This window comes from Myzus persicae, unplaced genomic scaffold (assembly GCF_001856785.1).
Source record: "Myzus persicae strain clone G006 unplaced genomic scaffold, MPER_G0061.0, whole genome shotgun sequence".
Taxonomy (NCBI): Eukaryota; Metazoa; Arthropoda; class Insecta; order Hemiptera; family Aphididae; genus Myzus; species Myzus persicae.
The window spans coordinates 179460-205309 of NW_019100880.1; the positions used below are offsets into that span (position 1 = coordinate 179460).

Here is a 25850-nt window from a genome sequence, read left to right on the forward strand (position 1 = left end):
ATGGTTCTCTAATAACTCTAATCTTTATTTGGTTTTTGATACTTTTTTTAAAGTTCAATAACTAGTGCGGAGAGCTATCAATTACCTAAATTATAGTGAAAAACAATCGGTTTGTCTTCAAAATTTGAAACGCAATGATTTTCCTTAACGATATCTATATTATAAATATATATATATAGATTATATGCATATTTATGAATAAGTAATAAACAATAGACAGTCATAATATAATACAATATAATAATTATTTAAATAAATACATTATTTTTGCATAACAGACACGGCATCAATAAGTGACACATTTTTTATAATTATTTTTATAATAAAATCCGTATTAATAAGCTATTAAAATATAAAATATACGTTTACATTTACCTTCAGAGTAATCCAAGTGAATCAATCTTCAAAGTTTTTGCGATAAAAAATAATAAAATTATTCCGGTTTCAGATTTGGGTATACAGATGACCGAACAATATTTTAATACAGTTTAAACATCAGTATTGACAAAACTAATTGTAGTGATCGTGAATCCCACTGTTTATGATAATATAGTGTATATATAGATAGTATCTTACTATATTATACTTTTAATCGTCCAAGTACTACAGTTTTTGACTTGGCGAGCGTCAGTAATCCCAAAAAAATTCGAAACAAAAAATAACTATGATTGATCAAATACTTATTAATTTTGTTGTTGCCTTAATTATAATATTAATGACATTATCTGCGGTATAAACGAATAGGTTTAGATAGGTACACACTTCAGCGAGCCGTAAATGATCAATGAAGAATGTAGTTAAATTATACATATGATTTTTTGCTACCTACTTGATAATTATTAAAAACGAAATGTGTCAGCTTAGAGCCGTCTTTAAAAGACGTCACATTGATGAGTTGTGAAATACTGCAGTTATTATGTTTGATGTATAAATGTAATTTGTTGTACTTTCGTAGTTGTTGAGAGTCACACGCACATACTTCATTATCTGCAGATGAACTGTCAGTAGCAAGCTAATTATAATATTTCAACGATATTACATACGAATAATAAACAACTTGAGCCGAAAACAACTATTTTGTGATTAAAAAAAAAGAGGTTTATAAAACTTTAACAGAGTTAAATTTTAGTCAAACAAACCGACCGGAAAGTGTTTAAATTATCACTAAAACAAATTTATAGATACATAGTATATATATATATATATATATGTACACATCATAATATTCTGGAACGTAGTAGTTTTTACAGAAAACCCAAAAGCGAAACTGGCATTTTTTCGATTTGGGTGCACATGAGTAGTGATGTAGGTACATATTTTTATTATTCTGGGCGATTGGTTGGGCGTTTTATTTTTAGCGTATTCTACAGTCGCACTTGCTTACGACTAAATAAAATAACAAAATTATGTGTGTATAGTAACGGTATGATATTCTAGAACATCAAAAACAAAAATGGAAATAAAGATATAAAGATATTTTATGTTTTTCGTCTGAACGTATAGATTTTTTTTAAGTTTATTATACTCACTGCAGTGTTTTAGGAAAAATAGTAAAGAAGTGCATCATAATATATTGTAAGATAATATGCACAACTACAATAAACCGTATAGTCAAACGATCGATAGATTAGTTTATACTGTTTAAACTGTTTAAACTGTTAAAATTGTTGTTATTGTTCTTTTTATTTATACAACTCAAACTTGCAATAACGAGTAATTATTGCGCTCAAGAATATTCTAATTTCTAGTATATTATAATTCTTGTGTACATAAAAACCTACTTATATGATTGGCCGAGAATTGTTTTTTTTTTTTATTAAAAATAATATAGCAGTTACCTATAATACTTATGTTATTAATAATTACCCACGTAGACAATTGTAATATTTAAATGATACGAGTAAGATAATATTTTATGTCATTATTGTATTACAGTAAACTTTTGATTTCAGAAACATAATTATACGATTAAGTATAATATTTAATTAGTAAGTACATTTTGCAGCATATTTTACATACTTTATGGAAATATACTATATAATAATTTATGATTATTGAACAGAATGTATTGTTCTTGTATTTTTCTTAATTAGAATAGTACACGAATGAAGAAGATTAATTTTAATTGATCTTTATTATTTCACACCGATGATTGGCTATTAGCGCTACATAACTTTACATTATTGTTGGATAGATTAGGTTAGGATAGGCTAACTTAACTTACATTATTGTATTAACTCACATATTTATTTGGTCAATTTTTTTTTTATTATTAACCATTCTCATCACATTTGGGTCGAGGTAATCTTAAAAAGTCGCAATATTTTTTACTGGGACAAGTAAAACACTTCATCACCAAAATTTAAAAGGGCGGTCTAAAAATACATTAAAATAATGACCGAAGTGAGTAATAACGAGGTAAATGAATATAAATGAATAACGGATTGGTCTGAACAATATAAAGTGGCAGCGTACTAAAACGATTTTATCTTGCAAATAAGAATTTAATACACAATTTATAGCTGAAAAATACTTTCAACCACTACATATAATACCATCCTATGTATTTTTATAATCATTGTAATGTTTGTTTAATTAGAGAGGGGTCCCTTATCTGGAAAAACAAGATAAAAATTATTTTTCAGAGAATGTTTTCATGAAAATGTAAACTATATTGATTATATAAATCAACTATCAAAAATATCACATAATATTTAGTAATTAACTATAACAGTTTAAAATTGAGTACAGAGATAAAGAGTAAATGGAAAATTATAATTCTTATTATTTTTTTTTTTTACTGTCGTCAAACAATTCTAATGCTTTTAATACTAATTAGTTAGCGTAATATATTACATACACTTTGTCAGAGGATATATAGTGAACTTTTACTCTATTAAATATTCTTTTATTAAACTAAAAATGAGGATAGATATGCTTTATTTCTAAAAAAAATGGTAAATAATCACCAAAGAATAAGGAAGAAAGCACCTAGTGTAAAAGATTTTACTATTCAAAATAATGATATAATATATAACTAATGCGTAACTAATATTGGAATTCGAACGTGACACGGATCATATATTATTATTATTGTCATCAACAGTTTTGAAATTATGCCGCGTATATTACGCATATCATTTGATGAAAGGAAAATGAGAATTCTAACAAAAACTTACAAACAAACGCATTTGTGCATGCATCATAAGGGTGGGGTTTAATTAGTACCCTAAGGGTTAACGATGTATGCATGTACACAATATTACAAATATTATACTCGTATTGATTATATAGTAATGTAATATAATAGGTTATCGTCGTAATTACTAACACAGTAACACCTGTATCTATGATAACATAAAATAAATCGCTATCCATCGGGAGATGTCGTCGCAGTATTATACTATGTTGTAAAAATAAATAGCACTGGCACGCGGAATGGGAGAGACAACCGTTTTATTATTTCAAAATGTTCACGAGTGCGTGTAGGTATGGGATTTATGCAATTTCCACCCATCTCCCATATGATCCGAAAGCGTTAGAACGGTATATAATAATTATATTATGTGCTCGTATTAAATAAAGTGACTCAAATACTAAATAGAAAAATATGGTGGCAGGGGTTGAAAAGTATATAATAAAATACTTACAGTCAATATCCAGAGTCCTATACACATTCTTGTGAGGGTGCACTACCTTAGTACGATATATTTTATCACCACTGTACTCATAGGTATAATAAAACCATGCAGTCGAAAAGAAATAACCGATAAATCTATCCTGTCAGCCACGGTGTCGGTTCAAACACCGCTCGTATCGCTTGTTTGCTCGGCGAAAAACCGCAACGTAATATATATATTTTTTTTTGATTTATTATCGACTATCATTTAGTCAAACAATTATGATTACTTACTCCTCTCTGTGTATATATTAGGTTATTGAATATTTAATTACTAGAACACAATCTAACAATACTGGTTGCGTAAGACCTAGTGGTTTCCTCGAAGAAGTCCGATAAATTATATTCTTTCAATAAAATCAGTAAAATATGTGTCCAACTTTCAGTAAGTACAGACGATCTTTATGGAATTTCTGATTCAATTTATTGCTCAAAAACAGTAAAAATAAATATCGTACAGTGTACACAAATTATTTATAATAACTATAGTAAACTTGAAAGCATCTCATATAATTATTGTACATTTTTATATTACGATCTGTGCAACAAAACTTTTCTCGGGAAAAAATGAACAAATAAAATACGTCGCTTTATCATCGGTATATCTCCGTTTTAGTGTATCCCAGTTCACTGGTAATTCGGCTTTAGTGTACCGTGTTTTGTAAACTGATTAATTTTGCGAACGTTTTTTAAGGTATAGGCACTTAAATTTTTTTCGATATCACCAAGAACAATTTAAGAAATTTTAGTAAATATTAATCAAGTACTATTTTAGTGTATAAGCTACACACACACTAACAGCAAACAAGAGCTAGCAATATATTTGCAAAAAAATATTCGTTTTTCATGAGAAAAACCTAAATTCACGTGTGATCCACTCTATAGCAACAATGCAACATAAATTGGTAGAAAAACGAAGCTATAAACACTCCCCAAGTGTTGAACTCCAAAAGTGTATTAATAGATTAATTATTTAATTATTATAACGAATATGATTGCATTTCCAAATATTACACTTCAGGGAATTTCAAAGTGAAGTAAAGTCAAAACAATTGTTTATAAAAATTGATCGAAATACTATTTTAGTATGCTGTTCGTACTTATCCATTTTATTTAATTAAAAACTACACATAGTTTAAGTTTGTTTTTTGATACTTGATTTACTATTGGTGAATGGGCGATATCAGAGTATTTATAGTTATTCAAACGTAGACTGTTTTCCTGTCGGAAACATTTCATACTTTTTTTAAAAATATGTATGTGATAAAATATTAGCATTATAGATCTGACCTGAAATCACTTCTCAATATTTTTTAATAATAATATGAACATCATACGTCATACTCGATAATATAATACGCTAGACTTTAGGGACATGTTTTTGACACGTATAGCTGTGGATGAGAGATTGAACTAAGAAACCGGATAACAAGATTTAGTGTCGTGTCCTCGAGTTCCGAGATGTCGTCGTATTTGCTACTATATTTTTCGCAACTAATTATAATAATGACGCATAAAACGCCCTCACACTTTCCATAGGTATTATAGAAAAGTAGAGGTCCATGTTTCAGGTGTAAGTAACGTCACTTCAACCACGAGGAGTTGCCGTATCATATATTCATATACGTATGTGTGAAAGTCCGTGATGGCGGCGGAGGTAGCGTTAAAATAAGTAGTAATAATTATTAATATAATACAGCGAATGGCAGCCAATAGCCAAAAATAATAATTTATGGAACCATAATATTTCAACAACAATCGATTGTTGTCTTGTTTTCCTGTTTCCGCACCCACGTGATAAAGATAATAAAATGTTATACAACAAGACGATCGATTTAATAAATTTAATATTGAAAAATATATGACAATATGTTAAAACAGACATAAAAAACAATAATTAACCATTAAACATACGCATATAGGTAGGTACCCAATGTTATTACCTACACTGTATTCAAATTGCATCATGATTTATACTAATTTTAATGGACCTACCTATTTCATGAATACAGTCGTATTATTGTTCCGAAATGTTTGCAACTATAATAGTATTATAATGTTTGTGTTTTAATATCGAAAAGACATGTAATTTTCTAGATTTTTTTAAGGATTAATTGTAGAATGGTACCGTTTTTCGGTGTTAATATGAGCATTTACACGTTTTTACGAATTAAATAATTCATTCGTATAAATCGTTTATCATTTCTATACAGCTCAACTAAGTTTAGTTAATAGCCTAATATGGTATTTGTTAATTGGACACCTAGTAATGTTTATGTCACGAAACAATCTATTTAGTACAAACATGTTGAATTTTATTTCAACAGCAATTTCGGTATTGGAATCTATTTATTCGTTTTCGACATAACCTATTCAAAAATGTAGCAGTTAACAGTTCATGAAATTATACTACTTTAAACTAAACACAATATTAAAATCAACGGAAAATATGAAAACAACGAAATCGCACAGCGGTGTTTGAGCTCGTCTATAACTTACTATATAATAAGTACCTTATACAGTTTGACAAAATTGGTCACGAAACGCAATAATATTCAAATATATTATATGAAACACCCTTGCAAATATGAATATATCATATTTAAAAAAGATTATGCTGTAGGTAATAATAATTACCATAAATAAAATTATCAAAAAACAGCATGAATTCATACACACACACACACACAAATATATATACACAAACTACGATACTCGTATGGTATATGACGCACGGGGATTAAAACAGTTGAATAGAGTTGATACCTGTTGTGTTTGGGGGGTGGGGGAGGGGTTGGGGCAGTGGCATGTCGGTTAATGGAAGGCTTCAGAGGGACTCGCCGATCGAACCCGGTTTCCCGGGGATACCAGCATTGTACTCCAATTATTCATTGTTCGCGTCGTTATTAGCGATGTCAAAAATAGAAACAAAATAATTATTCGATAGGTATAACAATATTCGTAGCGAGAAAGAGAGAGAGAGAGAAATAGAGCTATAGTTTGACTCATAATTCAACTGGCTGGAACCGGAAAATCAATAAATAAGCTAGTCGACGTAAATGTAAAATGTATACACATAAAATTCAAAATATGCATATTTTAACACTAGATATTATATAAAATATAATATATATCATGGAAATAATTTCGCAAATGCCACCCCCGACGGTGGACATTAATAATATGATGCCAAAAAATAATAATAATTATGAGTTAATAACAAAACTAGCTGTATCGATTTTGAAAACGTGTACAAGAGACCATCGCACATCGCCGCCATAAGCGCATACATCACAAATAATATAATTTTATATTACCTGCATGTTTCGCTAGTAAACATATTATTATTATTATTATTATTATTATTACACATAACTCGCGTATATTACCGTCATATAGTAATAAACCCAATGACCCCAATACAATATTATATTGTAATGCATATACACGTAGTCGACGTTCGTCTCGGTTATAAACGCTGATAACCAAGTGGTATATACCTATATATGTTATTGTTATTAGAACAGTCGACGGCCTACGCACATAGATAATAACAGCATTTTTAATATTTTAATATTTATTTATTTATCGGAACAATAATAATCAATACATTTATGCTATAGAAATGGATGCGTCCTACCCAGGAGACAAACGAGTGTGCCCGAAGACAAAACTAGAAACAGCGATTATTTAAATACGGTTAAATACCTGTCAATAATAATTAACAACGACAAAAAATATCATCAATTTTATTAATAGTGATTGTTTACTAAACTCGTCGTAAATATTCCTAACCGTATAATAACCAAAGCTAACCACTGTGGTATGCATAGTATTTTATTCAGGCCATATAAAATATGTATATATAAGTGTAGTATATTGTACCCACAGAGGGATCTAATGTACATAGATATATGTATATGTCTATTTTTCAGTCGCATGTATTACCTATATATCCACGTATTAGGTGTAGATAGGGCCAATCCATTTCTTTATTATCTCCATTAAGGTATTATTACGTACGTATACTAAACGATTATCATTATATGGTTGCAATACCATCGCTGTACAATCCCATTGGGCGTTATTACCAGCAGACAGGTATAATAATAATATGGTGGTCACGTGGGGTCTCGAACAACAAACGAAAATCAATTATCATCGACACCGATTGTACTTTGCTGTACACGGTCATATAAATATGTTCTGGATATATGGCTACTGTGCACAGCTCACTAACCTACAGACTTGTGTCAACAGTTTGCACATTTTTGTCACGAAAGGTCCTTGGTCCGGATATCGCAGGATCGAGTAATTGTATTACGATATACGCTTGCAGCTCGACCGCCAAAATTGCCACATGAATGCAATTTTGAAAATTCATCAATTAGGTTGGACCTAAACGCATACCACCTTCCCAGATAGTAATAATTTCCCAAACTTTCGATGGAAAGTAAAAAAATAATTTTTTCTTGCAAGTTTAACACTAAAACGGTTATATGGGAGTGTGCATGGAAGTGTACATTTATAATTAAAATTCACCTATAGCAATTTCCTCGTATTTATGTCTCATATAAAAACCTCCTGGGCGGTTTTCACATCTATATTCTATTCTTGATTTGTCAAGAGCATAACGATATGGTAACAAACAACATAATATTGACGTATACATATACCTGACACAGACTATAAATATACCATTGAGATGGACAGTCATTAAAGTCAGATATCCCCGAGAGCTTATTTTCATTTTTTTCCGCGGGGATTTGTAACGATGTGAGTAGTATGTAGGTATATAGTTTGTCTAATTGTGATAAACTATTTTGTGCCATCGGTTGGCTGAATTTTGCATGTATATCTATACTATGCAAATAATAAACATAGAAGTGAAGTCCCTCTTTGCAATATATCTGGCGGAGAATACACGAAGAACCCCCCACTGACCCAATTACTACTATAACACATAATATGCAACATCCATGATATTTGTTTATTACAAAAATTTTCCATTTATAAAATTGACTATACAAATATAATGTACAGATTGAGCGTTTGGACCAATTATTAATTATACATGTAATTAGAATGATTTTTTAATCACTTTTACCCGAGAGGTTTTACTCAGATTCTCCAATCTTATGCAATAATATTATTATTATACACACGTCATGATACCTAAATATGGAGAGCTCAAAACAATCATTCTATAGTGATGTATGATATGGTAAATTATTTCTACAAGGAACCTGTTGATTATATTGGTCAGTGATGACTGATGTGCATGGTGCATCCTACCCATACGCACATAGAATGCCTGGAACGTAATTCTCGAAAAACGGTGTCGAGTATTGTCGGGCTGGAGATGATAATATTACTATCGAGGGAGTGAAGGGAATACGGTTCAATCGAATATCATCACGAATCGGATGTTAAGAAAAAATTGACTTTTCTCCTTGGCTTAAATTGAGATTCTTGGAACAGTAAGTTTTTTTTTTTTGGTTATCGTTTTTGGTGTTTGCGAGTCGTTACAATAATATAGTTTTTTGCAGTTTCAAGAAATTGGTTTCGAATCTCGATCTTCATTCGACAGCAATTTTTAGGTCATCGATCGTGATTGTGTACTATGTTCTCATAACTTATGTGTGTTACGTAGTGGACGAAATATGAATATTTATCGGCCTTGGTCCAGTGATTTTCGGAGGAATTTTTGGTGGCTTGCTTGTCGTTTATCACTTATCAGGATAGGACAGAACACAAAGTCGATTAATATTATTCGGAGGTTGATCGCAAGAATATTCACAGTTTCATACGCCTTTACGACCGTTATTTAGGAGTCAGAATTGTTCGTTGAATGGTTGGTAAATATCTTGAGGAACATCATCAAATTATGCTGGGACACGAGATTGTTGTGCAATTATTTATTTATTATATTATTATAATATAATGGTGTGTTGTAATTGCCTGTGCTGAGCTCGTTTATAACGAGGAAAATATAGCATACCAAATATTATTTGGTCTACAGAAAGGTCCCAAAAACTGATAAAATAAGTTGTCCTTTTTATTTTTTGGTGCAAACAAGTCCTACCCACATAATAATACACATGTAAATGCATTTTAAAAAGGACGATTGTTACAGCGCGCTCCACTTGAACCCTCTCCCGCAGTGGCGTCGATAAGAGTATTACGTATATTATGTTATGTAGGTTGCACTGTGCACACACACCACTCGATGCGTACGTCGTGACATTCGCGACCAGAACAAATTAGGATTTTTGTTTTGTTTTTTCGGGAAACGCTTCGAGTTTTTTCCTCTACGTCCATATTATTACGCAACAATCGTGTTCACGTGTGTGTGTGGGATTACATCATCGTCACCATTGTCGTCGGGGCTGTAGCCGTTTTTTTTTTCGTATTCCGTAAAGTCCGTCTATATATATAATAAAAATTATATTGTCTCTCATCCTCCTTCACTATTATACGCGCTGCTGGTAAATTACACGTCGTTAAATGCGTTTTCAGTTAGTGGAGAGTATAGGTAGTAGTGTTGTGTAACAAATAACGTCGAACGATCGAGATGGGAGGGAAAAAAGTTTAAAGCGAAAAACACCGATATAATATACGTGTGAAACCTACCTCCGATGTATTATTATTATTATTATATATTGTGCAGGTTGTACGGGACGGGGTTTTATTTTATTTCTATAACGAGTTAAGGCGATGAGTCTGCAATAGGTGTCCGATTGATTGTGCCAGCAGCAGCTGTAGCACCGCCCCAAGAAGCCATTTTGACGTGTATTTAAGGATGTTTCAAAAGCCTACGAAAAGAACCCATTACTTGTTTTTAAATACCGAAGTCTATAATTTTCCTTTACATAACTCGTCGAATATTTCAAGTTTTGAGTATTTGTAGGAAAATATATTTAAATGTTCGGTATTCGTTGGATATATATTTTATAAATATTAAATAATATATATTCGAAATAATATATTATGATATTCACTGTTATTCGTATTGCATACCAGAAGGAGGCGAGGGAGCCTAGCCAAACGCAAATATGATTCTAGCGCTATTCCTAAAAAATAGCCACCCAATTTTATTTATTTGTAGAAACGCCAAACGATTGCAAAAACGGTAGAACAATAATATATATTATGACGACATTGTATAATAATGATTTATAACGCAGAAACATAAGAGTTTTCAACGGCATGTGTGAGAGATAATGTGTATTAAAAATGAGAACAATGCAGTCTTGATTTCGATCGGTTTAAATCATATTGAACTATAATATGGTTCGATAATAATTCAGAAAGTCGTCATACAAACGGTCCTCGGTCCTACAATATACTGTCACGTATAGTAATAATAGTATGTTGATATCGCAAGACGTATTATTTTCGGCGTCGTTGTTTTCATCAGGATAATGTATTATAAATTGTAATACACAATAATGTGGCAATCCGAGCTTCCTAGACGTTTTCATATCATGTAGATACATTTACAATCAGTTTTTTTTTTTTATCGAGGTATACAAGTTTTTTAAATTGTCACCCATCTTTTAATGTGTTTAAATATTTTACCACCTGACAAAGTATGAGTTTATTTTTTTTCTCTGGTCTGAAGATTAATGTTGTTATATTAGTTATTCGGTAGCTCTCTGAATATTTAACCGTAAGTACTTAAATATAGAGCTGAGGGCTACTGGGTTGTGTTTAACATATTTACCGAATAATTAATAGTACCTAAAGTTTTATGCTCTTGTGTAGGTATATAGTTTGAAAACATATTTATTATATATATATGTTAAATTAAACCCTATAACACGCCTATATAAATATATATAAATACATACATATATATTTGTATATATTTATATATATATGTAAGCCTACCTATCGTAAAAATATCCAAAAATTGGGTGCTGCTCTGGTCATAAAAAAGTTTGGAAACGACTTGTAATTTTTATAAACTTTTATTTATGAATTTACATAATATGGTTACCATTTTTATTCAAATTTCTATAAAAATCTTAAGTATAAAATAAGTATTTACGATGAATTAATTTCAAAAAAATAAAAACAAGAAAACTAAGCATATATACCAATAATATACCTCTTCCCTTTGCTCGTCGTTACTATGGCAGTGTATGTCTTTGGTGATCTGAACTTTGAACTAATAAGTAATAATAATTACATTTTAAACTGTATAGTGCTATTCAAACAACGATCATACATCACAGTCTGTATGATAATAATTTATTATACGCCTTCTAAATAGCCGACAGATATTCTTCATAATCTCAAAGTGATAATTAAATTTAATCGAATGGAACGAAGTTTGAACAGTTGTTACCGATGATGTGAACGAACAGCTAATTTGTGATCAAAACTATGTGGAGCACACACACACACACACACACACACACACACACACACACACACACACACACACACATACACATAATATTTTGATGCGTGTAATATATTTTATGGACGTGATTAATTACACGTTATGTACTCGTCATAACATCGTACAAAACAAATGACCGATATTCTCTATAACGAGCTGGCGAAGTGCGTCTTAAGTGTTCGAGAGATTTTCGAAAACATAAATAATAATAATATTATTCACGATCGGCGTTCATCCGATTCGCGAATTATGTGTCGCTACGGCTAGCCCGCGGATGTATTATAGTAATATTGTAAGCCATGCAATATCGGGATAAATAAATCTAATCCCCAAAAACACGATAGGTACCCATGTGTATAATATATCATAATATCATAATATAAAATAAACACCGTGCTCTGCAGTATTATACGTAATTATATTACAACTACCGGATGATCCATTTAACGTGAGACACTGCCTATATTTAAAAAAAAAAAAATTAAAGATTTTGAAAAACTGTGTGTCATCAACGACGTTTTAAGTCGTCCTAAAAACAACATTTATCTATAAAGTTAATATATTTTTTTTCGTTATCTTTTTCCAATTATTTTAATGATGACATAAATGTTTGATTTTTTTGTTTCAAAAAACGTTATCTTTTGGAGTACTTCTATAAATACAAATCATCAAATTTTAGACTAGTAGGTAGTTTACGAGTCAAAGTATAGATAATCTAAGCGAAATAGTACTACTACAACCTGGACAATTTCCGAATCATTACTCTGCTCATCTACAACACTAATAAACTAAAATGGCCAAAATTTGATTTTTATAGAAATACTCCAAATATCATTCAGGAAAATAAAAATTATCACATGTTGTCATTATAAAAAAGAGCAAAACACTTTAAAAAAATGTCGTTTTGCAACGACTAAAAAGTATGTTCACGAACCATTTTCAAACATGTTTAGCGTTTTCTGCAATAGCGTGGATATACGCCTCACATCAAACGGACCACTCCGTGTAATGTTACTTTGTACGGTAAGAGAGGTATCGTGTTTGCGTTTTCTTGACACTGAACCGCGATGTGCACAAGCGTACTTTTATTGAATAAAGGAATGCAGTGCGCAGATTAAAAACTAAAAGCTCGAAGCTGTGTATGTATGCAACACGGTGAATATATTTCGTTCTGAGTACAACACTCTCTCGCAGGTGGGCTGAACGTCCTCAGGAGTACCTGCAGGTTATACCGACTACGTATATTTCGTGGATTTTGATCTCGGGACGAACGTGGTGCGGGTAGGCAAATGGGTTCGAATTCGCAATATTATACGAACCATGGGGTTTCATCACCCTATTATTGTTTGTACATAATATATAACATACAACACAATCATAATATTCTTAGCTTGTTTCTCAGTCAAGTTTCATAGGAAGGGGGATAACGTTTTCACTGGTGAGATATTATATTTTATCCCATTCGGTTATATTATAACGAGCCAATTTTCAAAAGTCAGGCTTTTCACCTGCAGTAAATTATACATCCCAGTGAAAGTATAAAACATGTAGAATTTTATTGGTTTTGGCTACATTTCTAAAATATACTTACAGACTAGTGTTTTCGAGTATGTTTAAAGCATTGCAATAACATTTTCACTTTCGTTTTTATTTTTAATTAATTTGTTGGTATGATAATTGTTGTGCCTTCAAATTTCAATAAAAATAATTCCATACAGAATATTTATAAGTTACATTATAGAAAGTAGGTGAAAGAACAAATAATGTTGCCAAGCATAAAAAAATGACTTGTTGAAAAAAAAAGAAAACTGTATAAATCATAAGAATTTGAATAAAAATGTTTTATTATTATTTGAAAAGTATTTCGAATGTAGTAGATTCCAGATAGCTCAAAATTCAAGGCAATTCGATTTCTGTTCGTTCTGTTGAAATGGCCCTCGATGACTCGAACTTGTATTGTTCCCCGCATGAACTTCACAAGTTATCGACAACGAACATTGCGGGTACCTACTCGAAAAAAATTATTCGAGTTGTGTTTGAAATTAATTTCCAAACTATATTCTTTAGGATACTGCTGCAGCGCATACGGTCAGAGTAAATAATAATTGTATAACATCACGAGAGAATACAAAATACACAATATCAAATTATAGTAATATTGTTACGACATAGGTAATGCACAAGTACTCTGCGCGGACTCAATCACATATATAGCCTCAGTAGGTAAATACGTTTTGATGCGTAATAACTTTAAATAATAATATTTCAAACGTTATTTATTGTGTTGGTCAATTAAAAACGAGAAATGTACTGTGCTAACTGAACGGGACGTTTATAAAATATATTTATAATAAAAAATATTTTATTCCATAAAAATATTAACACACGATTTACGGACAGGTAGGTAGGTATACTGATAATATATTAGCCCATATAATGTGTATCGAACGGACAAAACGGAAAAGGCGGTGGGGGGGGGGGGGGGGGCGAGAGTTGTTACGGTGACTTACAAGTCTCTCTTGGACCTCTGTTCCCAAAACTTGTCCCAGAACGACGACCGGTGCTTGATGCGCAACACGCTGGTGCTGAGAGTCCGGGGTAGCTTGCCCGACTGCGCGCCGGCTGAACCGTTGCCGCCGACCACGGCGGACGCGGACGCGGGCCCGTTGGCGGCGTCGCACATGGCCGATACGGACGCCGAGCCGCTGATGCCCAGCGCGCCGAACTTGAAGACGGTGCCGCCGGCGGTGGACGAGCCACGGCGCCGAGGACCGTCCGCGGACGCCGGGGGCGACGAGATCGTCGGCGACTCCATGGCCGTCGCGGCCGAGGCGGCGCCGGCGGCCACGGTTAACGACCGGCGGCGGTTACGCGCGACGGTCCCCGAAGTGGCCGCGTCCCCCCTATAAGATCGCGTCGGGGAAGACGACGACGACGGTGACGAAGGTGACGACATGGCCGAGCGGAGGCGCGGCCACCATGACTTTGCGTACCACCGTCAACGCGAGGCGTTTGCACTCGTGCTGATGATGCGCTCCGCGGCGGAGGTTTGCGACGCGAGCTGCGAACGATGTTCGTGGACAGTGGTGGACGGCGGCGGTGGCGGCGGAACGATCGCACGGACGGTGGACGCGCGAGCGACGACGGACGTGACGGCCGACCAACTGCCGGTGTGCATTTGGCCGTGGCCGCCGCCGCCGCCGCGCGCGGCCCGACGACGCGGAGACCCCGGAATGAGCGGGGCGCGTGAGCGCGCGCGCGCGTTCTCCCGGTGTTGCCTCCGCCGTGACGATAAATACCGTGCGCGCAACTTTTTTGCGCCGCCGTACGCAACAACCACAATAATATATTATGCGAGGTGGTTGTGTCCTCTCAGTACTCTGCGTTCATAACAATGCTCTATAATTATTATTATTATTATTATTATTATTATTATTATTATTCTATTCTGTCGTGATATATCGTGCCGTCTAAAAAAAGGATAGGTAATATGTTTAAAGTATATGCATCTGATATATCGCTGTGCAGTGATGTGTATACAACTTATTTTGACTATCCACTTAGGTATAATGTTATAGTCGGTATTCCCGCCCGATCGTCTACGCATTAAATTCAACATTGTAAGTTTTATACAGGATGATGCATTTAACGCAATGCTTTGATTTTTGTTGGAAGAAAAACGTCGTTGGAAGCATATTTTTTCAAACATCTACATATTACCGTCTATCTGTAAAGGTATTACAACACAATAGTATGATCTAGTTTAGTTTTATTATGATTATCGTACAATTCATGAATCCTGCCATCCTTCCAATTTACTTTATAGTTCACTATAATCTGTATGTAATAGAAATTGGACGACATTAACGAACCATACCAAAATAGTATTCACTATTGTGGTTTTGCATAATACTGTTGTAAAAAAACACTTTATTGTACCTACATATTATTTTATGATATCATTGCATTAATTTAATAATAAAATAAAGCAGCAAATAAGCAACAGTTCAGTGTACACTGTGGCGTACACGTCACTTTTTATAGTGCTATTTTATAATGGTATTTTTTATGTCATTCAGCATGTCATACAATATGTAATACGTAGACATACATAAGCACACATATATATATATTATATAATAATGGTTCATAATATTTTTTTACCATAACTCATAATATAATTATAATTAATTACACGATCCGTTTTTTTTTTTAATATTTTCATCTTATATATTATATTATTTTATTTTAAATAAAATTCTAATAAATTAATAAATTAAAGTTGAAAACAACTTAAAGTACTGTTTTAAAATTTGAAGTTTACCCATTAAATTAAATAACTCCCATCTATATAAATTGCGTTTTTAAGACCTTTTCTCTTCGTTCAATGAATTGATCAATATTACGTCTGATATAAAGTAGGTATACATTATTATAAATTAAACCTTCCTTATGTACACAGAAAACATATTAATAAAGACAAATTACACCTAACTATTTCATAATAAGTTTTGAAATATTTTGTCACTGAAAAACAAATTATTTAAAAAAATACTTAATCAGCGTTTATCTATTTAACTTATTTTTTATGAATAGTGTTAAGTAGCTCTGCATTTTCACTATAACATGAATAGGTTATTTAAATAAGAATAACAAATAGTAACAAATTACAAACTGAGATACCTTTTATAATTTTATTTGATTTTTTAAAATGTAAATAACATTACTTTGTATTAGCTTTCGTAATGCTTATATATATATATATATATATATATTAGGTATCTATACATTTAGTAATATAAATTATAATATATAATTAAGTCTATTCACCGATATGTATTCAGTTTTTTTAGTTCCTACTCGTTCAACAAAAATACAAAAATACAGTACGAGTAAACCTCACTATATAATATATAGACAAATTAGAGATCTATTTGTGTTAGACCTTGATCTTAATATTTGTACTTTTTTTTTTGTACTTAGTATTTTTAGATATGCTGTATTTGTTAATTAGTGGAATAAAACATATCATTCTATGAATGAAATAAGTTTTAATATTATGATAATAGTTTATAAACAATCACAGAATTTCACAATTTGATTCGCAACAATTTATGATTTTACACAGTAGAAATACTTAAACCTGAATATATTTTTGATGGTGTTACAAATTACAATTTTGGTTGCGCAGAAATGGAAATAATTACAATTTTAAAAGTTATGAAATTGTGCGAAATACATACAAATATAATGATACCAAAAATTACTGTTAAGATATAAAAAAAACGAATCAACAAAAACATATCCAATACTGTCTCATTATTCAATATTCGATATCAAAACTTATTTTTGTTTTTATTATTAACAAGGGAATTCATGTATAACTCATTAACTATTATTAAACTTCAAAGTATATAATTTCATCTTTACGTTCGATAAATTTACATAAAATAACACAACTAGGATCCATACCTATTTTATACTTGGTGATTGGTGTCTTCATTTAATTACATTATTTTAATATAATTTTTCATTTCTTCCTGAGACTCATTTATTCCTTGCAAATTATACGGGTTTCATAATTTATAACACTTCATCTTTGTAATCAATTATTTGTTTTAATTCCTCATTGACTTTCAATATAATATTTAATATACAATTATTATTTGTGTTTTAGTTTATTTTAATAAGAACACTTGTTCAGCTTAATTATTTATAGCAAACGGGGTAGCGGTCCAGTCCAATATGATGTATTATAAAAACAATTACTACAGATTATGTGGTATAACGCGTATGACTTATATACATATAAAAAAAAAATGTTTATAGTTTATTAACTGTTATAAAAATTAATGATAATTAATTAGATAATTTGTATTTCGTGTATCGGTTATAAATTACTTTTTATGTGACTTAAATTATTTTTGTATTTTGCTTTTAAAATGAAAAAAACCATTAACTATTATAAATAAAAACGTTATCATTATACATAGATTTATTTTATAAAATGTGGTACATTTCGAATGCCCTCAATTGTGAGAATTATGTTGCGTATCATCCAATCCCAACCCTTTTTGTCACACAAAATTTGGAATTATGTGAGAATTATATAGCACGAATATTGTATAAGGGTTTTATGAATTTCATTTTATTTCATATATTTGGATTTTTCCTAAACAAAAATCAAGATTATTATTTTAAATATTTTATATGACTGTTTAATTTTAGTTGACTGTATATATTATACCTATATAATAAAATCAATTGCAATTGTAATGCTTATTAAATTCAATAATAAAAAAAAAATGTATATAGTTTCTAGTGACTACCTATACCTATTAATTATTATAGTAATATATTCAGATTCATTATATTTATATATAACCGACGATAAGGTAAATTATAAATCACAAATTTTGCTTTAAGTTTTATACTTCATTACATAATATTATCTAAAAAAAGTATCATACAAATATACAATACATTTTCAAATACAATTCACCAAAAGTTTAACAGTTCAATTTTTCAAGAAGTTTACTTGTCCTATAATAATGACAAGATTGATACATTCAATTAAATACTTAAAGGTGAAAACTACAAAACACCAACAAAAAGTTTTAAATTTGATGTATACACAATATATATGTATTTTATCAAAAAGGATCAATAATTTTAAAATATACTGTATAGGGAAATAATCAAATTTAAAGACCATTAAAATAATAAAATTACCACTTATCAATCACATTAATTTAATTTCAAATAAGTCTATTGCATTCATTGATTTTTTTTAACTTAGTTATTTCCACTTATTAAATACTCCTTTATTATTTTTTAAACTATCTAACTAAATGTGTTTTTAACTGAATTATATATTTAATATATAAATTTCACATGTTTTCAAGTATAAAATTTAACCAATATGAATATAACTACGAGACATTTTTATTTATTATATAAAATAATATCATAGTTTTATACTAAAAAATATGCCAATTTTTATATTTTTTTTAATTATAATAACTTAACATACACAATTTCGCGAATACAGAAATATTATAGTATATCTTCTAAGTATTCAAATATGAATATTGCATTACATGCACTTATATGTATGAATCATATGCATTTTTATATGTCTATGACAAAGTTTACTTATACTTTAATGTTATGAACATATTTAGGTAGTGTATTCCTATTAACTAGGTAGTTAGGGTAATGCAGATTTATCATTTTAATTAAAATATAATATATTTTAAAGCCATTACTTGCTATTATACATACAGATGACTACATAACTAACCCTTTTATGTTGAGGTCTAGTAGGTATTTAGTAGTGATTATTAATCTTAATTATGGAAAGGAAAATATGTGTTGTTTTGCTTGTACTTGTAAATTTAACAATATATGATATTATGCGAGGTATGTTTTAATTTTTAATGTAAAACAGTTTTACTTTTATAATAGAGACATAACTAAAGAAGGAAGACGTTTTAAACACAATTTCGCTTAGATTATATGATATAAAAAAATAAAAATAAAATTATTTTATTAAATATTACCTAATAACTTTGATAGCTTAATAGTATTAACTTTAATCTAATAATGTTATTAAATAAAATTGTATTACATTAATTTATATTTACTGGCGTCGTCTTGAATACTATATTATTTAGCACACAAACGAAAAATAATAATGACCCTAAAATTGTCTTAAATACAGCTATTATCAATGGTAAATGCTGCTATGTTTAATGATAATTTTTAATTTGTTTTTAATAAATGTCCATTGCAAAGAAAAAACTTTCAAATTGAATGACTTTACTTCAACATGTAATAATAGAACTAAGATATTGAGTTTTTATTTTAATATATCGAGCAAAAATGTCTACACCTTTCATATTTTACACAGTACATATAGCCATATAGGTTATAAACTTATAACTATCTAGTATTTTTATGTTGACTTAGTTCATAATTAATTCAAAAAATGCATGTCCTTGTCAATATGTGTACAAAAAAGCAAATTAACATATTAATTGTCAAAGTAGATTTACTATTAAAATTAAGTTTCATTGTCCTCCTTTTATATATTTTACATTTTTATTAGTGTCTAGAGCTAACTAATATTTTCATTTATTTATTGCCATTTTCCCCACAGAACGAATTTATATTATACACCTAGCTTATCCTCATGGTATATACAGAAGTTATAAATTATCACTTTGTAGTGACTTTCAATTTTAATTAGGGATAAATTCGTAAATTGTATATTCAATGAAACGAAACGAGTTTTGAGCAATTATTCAAAAAATGAATGAATTAAAGTAATGTAATAATTTAAATCTCAAATAATACAACTAATATGTCATCCATATAATACTACAATATAGGTATTGTTGTTTCGTAAATATCGATTATTCCGAATACTCATATTGACCATTTCTGTGATTTAATCTGGTAAAATACAATTAAAATGTTTTATCTGTTCTAGTCGTACGTAATATTATAATACAAAATTATGCTTTCGGTGAGCATTAAACAAAAATAATTGGTCAGAAATATGGAAACGTTGTATTGCATAATTTTTTGCCAAAATAATTGGGTTTCGATAATGCTGTCGTCAATATCACTCCAAATAATTTAAATTCATATTTGTCGTCCCAATTATTATTATTAGTCACTTAAAATGTTTTAGCCAATGCTTGTGTTTTATGCAGGAATAATTAATTAATTGTCTATGTCCATTATTGCCAGAGCGATGAGGAACATAATAATAGTAAAAATAATACTAATATAATATAGTAGTATCAAATACTGCATCGAGATAATATTATAATATTATTTAGCGTTATACAGAGTGATCGTTTAAAGAATATATCGAGTACCTTTGTTAAGTATAAAATATATAATAATATGTATACTTTTTAGTTGTTCAGTGTACATGATTAACGATTTTACAATATGAAAAAGTGGGTAACTGCACTGCACTAAATAAGAGCGCGAGACATAAGTTACGGTTACTCAACTAACCAATTAATAAATGAACCTACTAATTAACAGGAAAATAAGTCAAACATAATATAATCGTAGTTACCTAAATGATATAAATTACGTATAATACCTTGCAAGACATTAGACAGAACGAAACGTATACTACACAGCAGCGATGTCCCAGATCTGTACTGATATTAACTGTCTCAAATATAATATTCTTAGCTATAATATATGAGGTGTATAAATATTCTTATAATTGCTATTATAAAATATATACAATTATTATGATACCGCTTTTCTACTACATCTATAGGTATTAAACATTTTGGTATACTACTACTACTACTACTACCACTACTACTGCTACTACAATAACTACTAACAGCGCCTAATAAAAATTACGACGTGTATAATAAATTAGGTATATAATGTAATATGTACATACGTTGATCTTTCCAAAATGGCTTCAGTCTCTTTCAATCTGTAAAAATCGAATATAAAAACATAGGTAATATTTTTTTGTCTAACTGCAGCTAAAATGTCTTTTTTCTTTAAACGTAGTGGTGGGTATAAGGTGGGACGAGGGTAGGTCAGTTTGAGGTCGTGAGCGGGTTTGACACTGGAGGCGTGACGTACCTACCTATATAATATAGTAGCGCACCACCAGCGCGTGTATTGACTATACCGCCGGGGATCTGGCCGGATGTGTAACCCCACGTCACTCACCCTCTCGATCGGAAACGTACTCGTGGTGAAGTATTCCGGAGAGTGTTGTGTCGGGCGGGTAGGGAAAGAAACTACGATTCACACACGGCCTAGTTCTGTTTAAATACGCTCTCAAAAATCTCTCTGTTTATGTTGTTTAACCAGGCGCCCACGGGTATGTACCTATATCGGCAATCTGCATTGTCGGAAATAAAATTGCGGCGAACTCGTGGGTATTGACTATTGATGACAACAATAATACTATTAAAAATACATGAAACCTCAGACCGTTCGATTTTCATCTATAGTTCTTATATGATGCGACTTCCACGATGGTGGGTGATGGTAACGATATCAATCGACCTCGAAGAAGTCACACCATCGCGCATCGCACCGACGTTTGTACAAAGAATCGAAATATTGAAAAATGCCACAAACACATACATACACACACACACACACACACTCCAATGATGTTATTATTAGTATGGTACTCTGAACAATTTTTTGAATAGAATACTGTGTATTGCTGTTAACGAGTTCAATTCACAATTTGCAGAGGTAGAGCAGCAAGCAAAAGCAATGACGCAAGTACTGTGGTTAATAATATTATTTTAAGAAATTTGAATTTGAAAGTTCTATAGTCTTACGCAGGTTTTTTTTTGTCTAGATATATTATTCAATCATAATATTATTATATTTTGGAGTTGATGCTCTCACCACAATACCAGGGGATTATATACAATATAATATACACATTTATATAAAAGCTTATAGTTATGTTCATGACAAAGTATACTGCGTCGCAGTAAAGCCACGCCATTCGTCACTATATAACAGCTGGGTGACCACCCGGGTGTTTTGGTGACGTGCGTTGTCCTCGCTTATCCCCTCGTGAACTATGCTCCAATTATTATGCTAGCATGCTATCAATTTATTAATAGTTTATCTTGATGGAAAAAAATTGAGTTACCATTATTTATTTATTCGAATGAGTTAGTTCAAAAACAAAACAATATATAATATAAATGAAATGCTTATTTTTAAGAAACTACAAAACGAGGTTCATTGTTATTCAGTAGGAAAAACTAAAATGTTATACTTTTTAAAATAAAAATAAATATGTATTATAAAAACATAGCGCTTGGTTATTTTAGAAAATATTTGTATGATAAGTACCTACTAAATTATTTAGAGTTCATTAAAATATATAACTATGTTGATCAATGACAAAAAAACCGAAATGACACATTAAAAAAAAAAAAACAATTTATTAATTTTTATTACCTGCTTATCTACTTGCAATAACAGTTTATTATTAATATTAGTAATAGAAAGGGCGGATATAGGGGAGGCCACTAGGAGGAAGTGCCTCCCCGTTCACAAAGAAAAAATATTATATATAATATTTTATATGATTTTTATGTAAGTGCCCCTTCTACACAGAGATTCTGGATCCACCCTCGGTAAATAGTAATATTATTATGTCGTACCTATATGCTATAATATTAAACAAACTAAATTGATGTAATAATAAAAAAAAAAAAAGTTTTTCTTAAATTATTTATAGTATTTTGTTGTCAGTTAAATACATAATGTCACTCGTGATAGCCATATTTTAAAGATATTTAATTTTATGTAAGTGTTTTTTTTTCTGTAACCAGTTATTGTAATTATGGATTGAAATATAACTATTCAGTTGAAACTTTCTTAAGAAAATATTATTTTTGACTTTCATCAAGATAAAATATGGTAGATGTATAACAATTATTTTGTATTATAAATGTGAATATATGATACACATTTTATTGCAGGATTGTAAAACATTGAAAGTTGTAAAATGTATTACTAAATGTATATATTTGTAATATTCAACGATTGATAGAAAAAAATGTATTATGTGTATTTATAGGGAACATAATTTAAAAACTGTAAACTCATCTAAATAAATGTTCCACTAAGTGAAATAAATGCAAGAGGAATTGGTTTTGTGACAATTATTTCCCCATTATTTTCCAAATTTCGAGTTCAATAAGAAATGTTTGAAAACTGAAAATTGACTTTGGTAGCATTCATGTTAAATTCGGTTCGAAATGAATAAACAGGGTTATTTTCGTTCATTATTCATAATACACTTATGGGATTTGTATAGTAAAAGTTGTTCATATAGTTCTGTACGTATTATAGGTCGTTTAATCATCGTTAATATAACATACCTACACATAATATTGAATATTAATTATTTTTTAATGTCCACGAACTAAATATTGTATTTATGTGGATAAAATCAATCGAGTATTTAGCTCAAAATAATAATTTATTGTATTATCCTTAAAATATGTTTTGATATAATGTAAAACAGAATTAATATAATAAAATTCAAGAAATTCAAGAAATAGATATAATTATAATATGCATAATGATGGTCCATCCATCGATATTAGGCACATGAACTTTAATTATATTATTGTGTTGGTATATACTATATATACTGCTTTATTAACTTACTAAATAAGTACCTATTATTTTTTTTTATTGTTAAACAAAAAGCTTTGATAACGTGACCATTGGCTTATTTTTACATGATATGTTAATAAATTATTATTTCTATGTTAAATGAGTAATTATATATTTTTTTAAAGTAATAAATAATATAAATTCGTAATTAATTATTTCTTGTAAACAACTTTAAAAAAAAACCCCGCACAAAAACTTTTATACAGGTAAATTATATTTTATTATACAATAATATTTAAATAAGATGACGTAAATTATTTTTTCATTTTTATGAGTTCAAGCAGCAGATACAACGGGTGAAAAGAAATAACTGGAAATAATCAATACAAAAAATTCAACTTAAAAATGTAATAAGGTATATATATTGCTTTATACAAATATTAACGGATTTCAAGTTTACTTGATTGTTTAATAATATTGACAAAAATTAAGAATTGTATTAGAATAAATTTATAGAAATATTTTTATTGGATATTATGATAGTGTTCATATTAGTCAACTTCATTAAGCTATATTATGCTAAAAGCAATTTTGTATTGTAGACATTGGCTGAACAAGTTAAAATAATAATGTTTTACATCTATGTTAATAATTGATTAATTAATCATGTTAAAAATAATTATGCACCTACATGTCACACAGGTTAACCTTAGAAATTACAAACACAAACTAATTAAATTAAATTTTGTATGATTCAAAAAACATTTGGATATCGTTCATGTGAACTCTAATTTATTTGAAGGAGCTGGTTCACATATTTTGAAATATTGTTATTTGTTAATGTGTACATATTATACCTACCTATTCACTTAATCATCAAACTAGGTACTGATTATTTGTATTCATAGCTAGTTTGAATACCTATAAATTATAATAATATTTTTGTAACCTTTATTTTTATTATTATAATTATATAACTGAGCTATATTTTTAGCATAATTTCTCTATATAGACTATATAATATTATTATAAACCATATAACTTATCATCAGGTACCTACACTGCATGTTAAAATATTTGAATACTTACAAAAACAGATTATAAAGAAAATAATACTCAGAGTTCGTTTTGTTTTAATTAATAATAATAATAACTTTAATCCACAAAAAAAGAATACTTTGTTAAATGTATGTTTTTAAAATGCATAGAATAATTCAGAAGTTTTTCAGTTCAATTTATTTCAGTCTTGGGCAAACATATTTCACGATATCATTATAAAAAAGGCCAGTCGTAACTACTCATACCAAAATGTTGAATTCAGGAGTTCTTATATATTTATACCGATAATAGAAATCAAAATAATTGTTATTGTTCAGGTTCTTTCGACAACAAACTTTAATTATTATGAACACAAAACAATTAACTAAAAGTTAAATCTCTAGGTATAATAACTTATGATTGTAAATACAAGTACCTATAAATGTTTAAAAATACATTTTTGATTGATTTTTTATTTTTATTTAAATACAACACAAATAACGATTTTAACCATACATCAACAATTGAGATTAGTTATAACTAATCAGAGCTGACCAACCTTTT

General features: G+C 29.9%; 1 protein-coding gene across 5 annotated transcripts in view; it reads right to left on the minus strand.

Moving 5' to 3' along the window:
* LOC111026565 (cAMP-specific 3',5'-cyclic phosphodiesterase) overlaps nucleotides 1–25850 on the minus strand; it is a 242857-nt gene that overhangs the window by 58886 nt on the left and 158121 nt on the right. For 4 of the 5 annotated variants that reach the window (XM_022304667.1, XM_022304668.1, XM_022304664.1 and 1 more), the window contains one exon: nucleotides 21532–21567. The exons of the other annotated variant lie outside the window; for it this stretch is intronic. In XM_022304667.1, the coding sequence (XP_022160359.1) occupies nucleotides 21532–21567 (36 nt within the window). The remainder of the gene's footprint in view (nucleotides 1–21531; nucleotides 21568–25850) is intronic. 5 annotated transcript variants of the gene reach the window in all.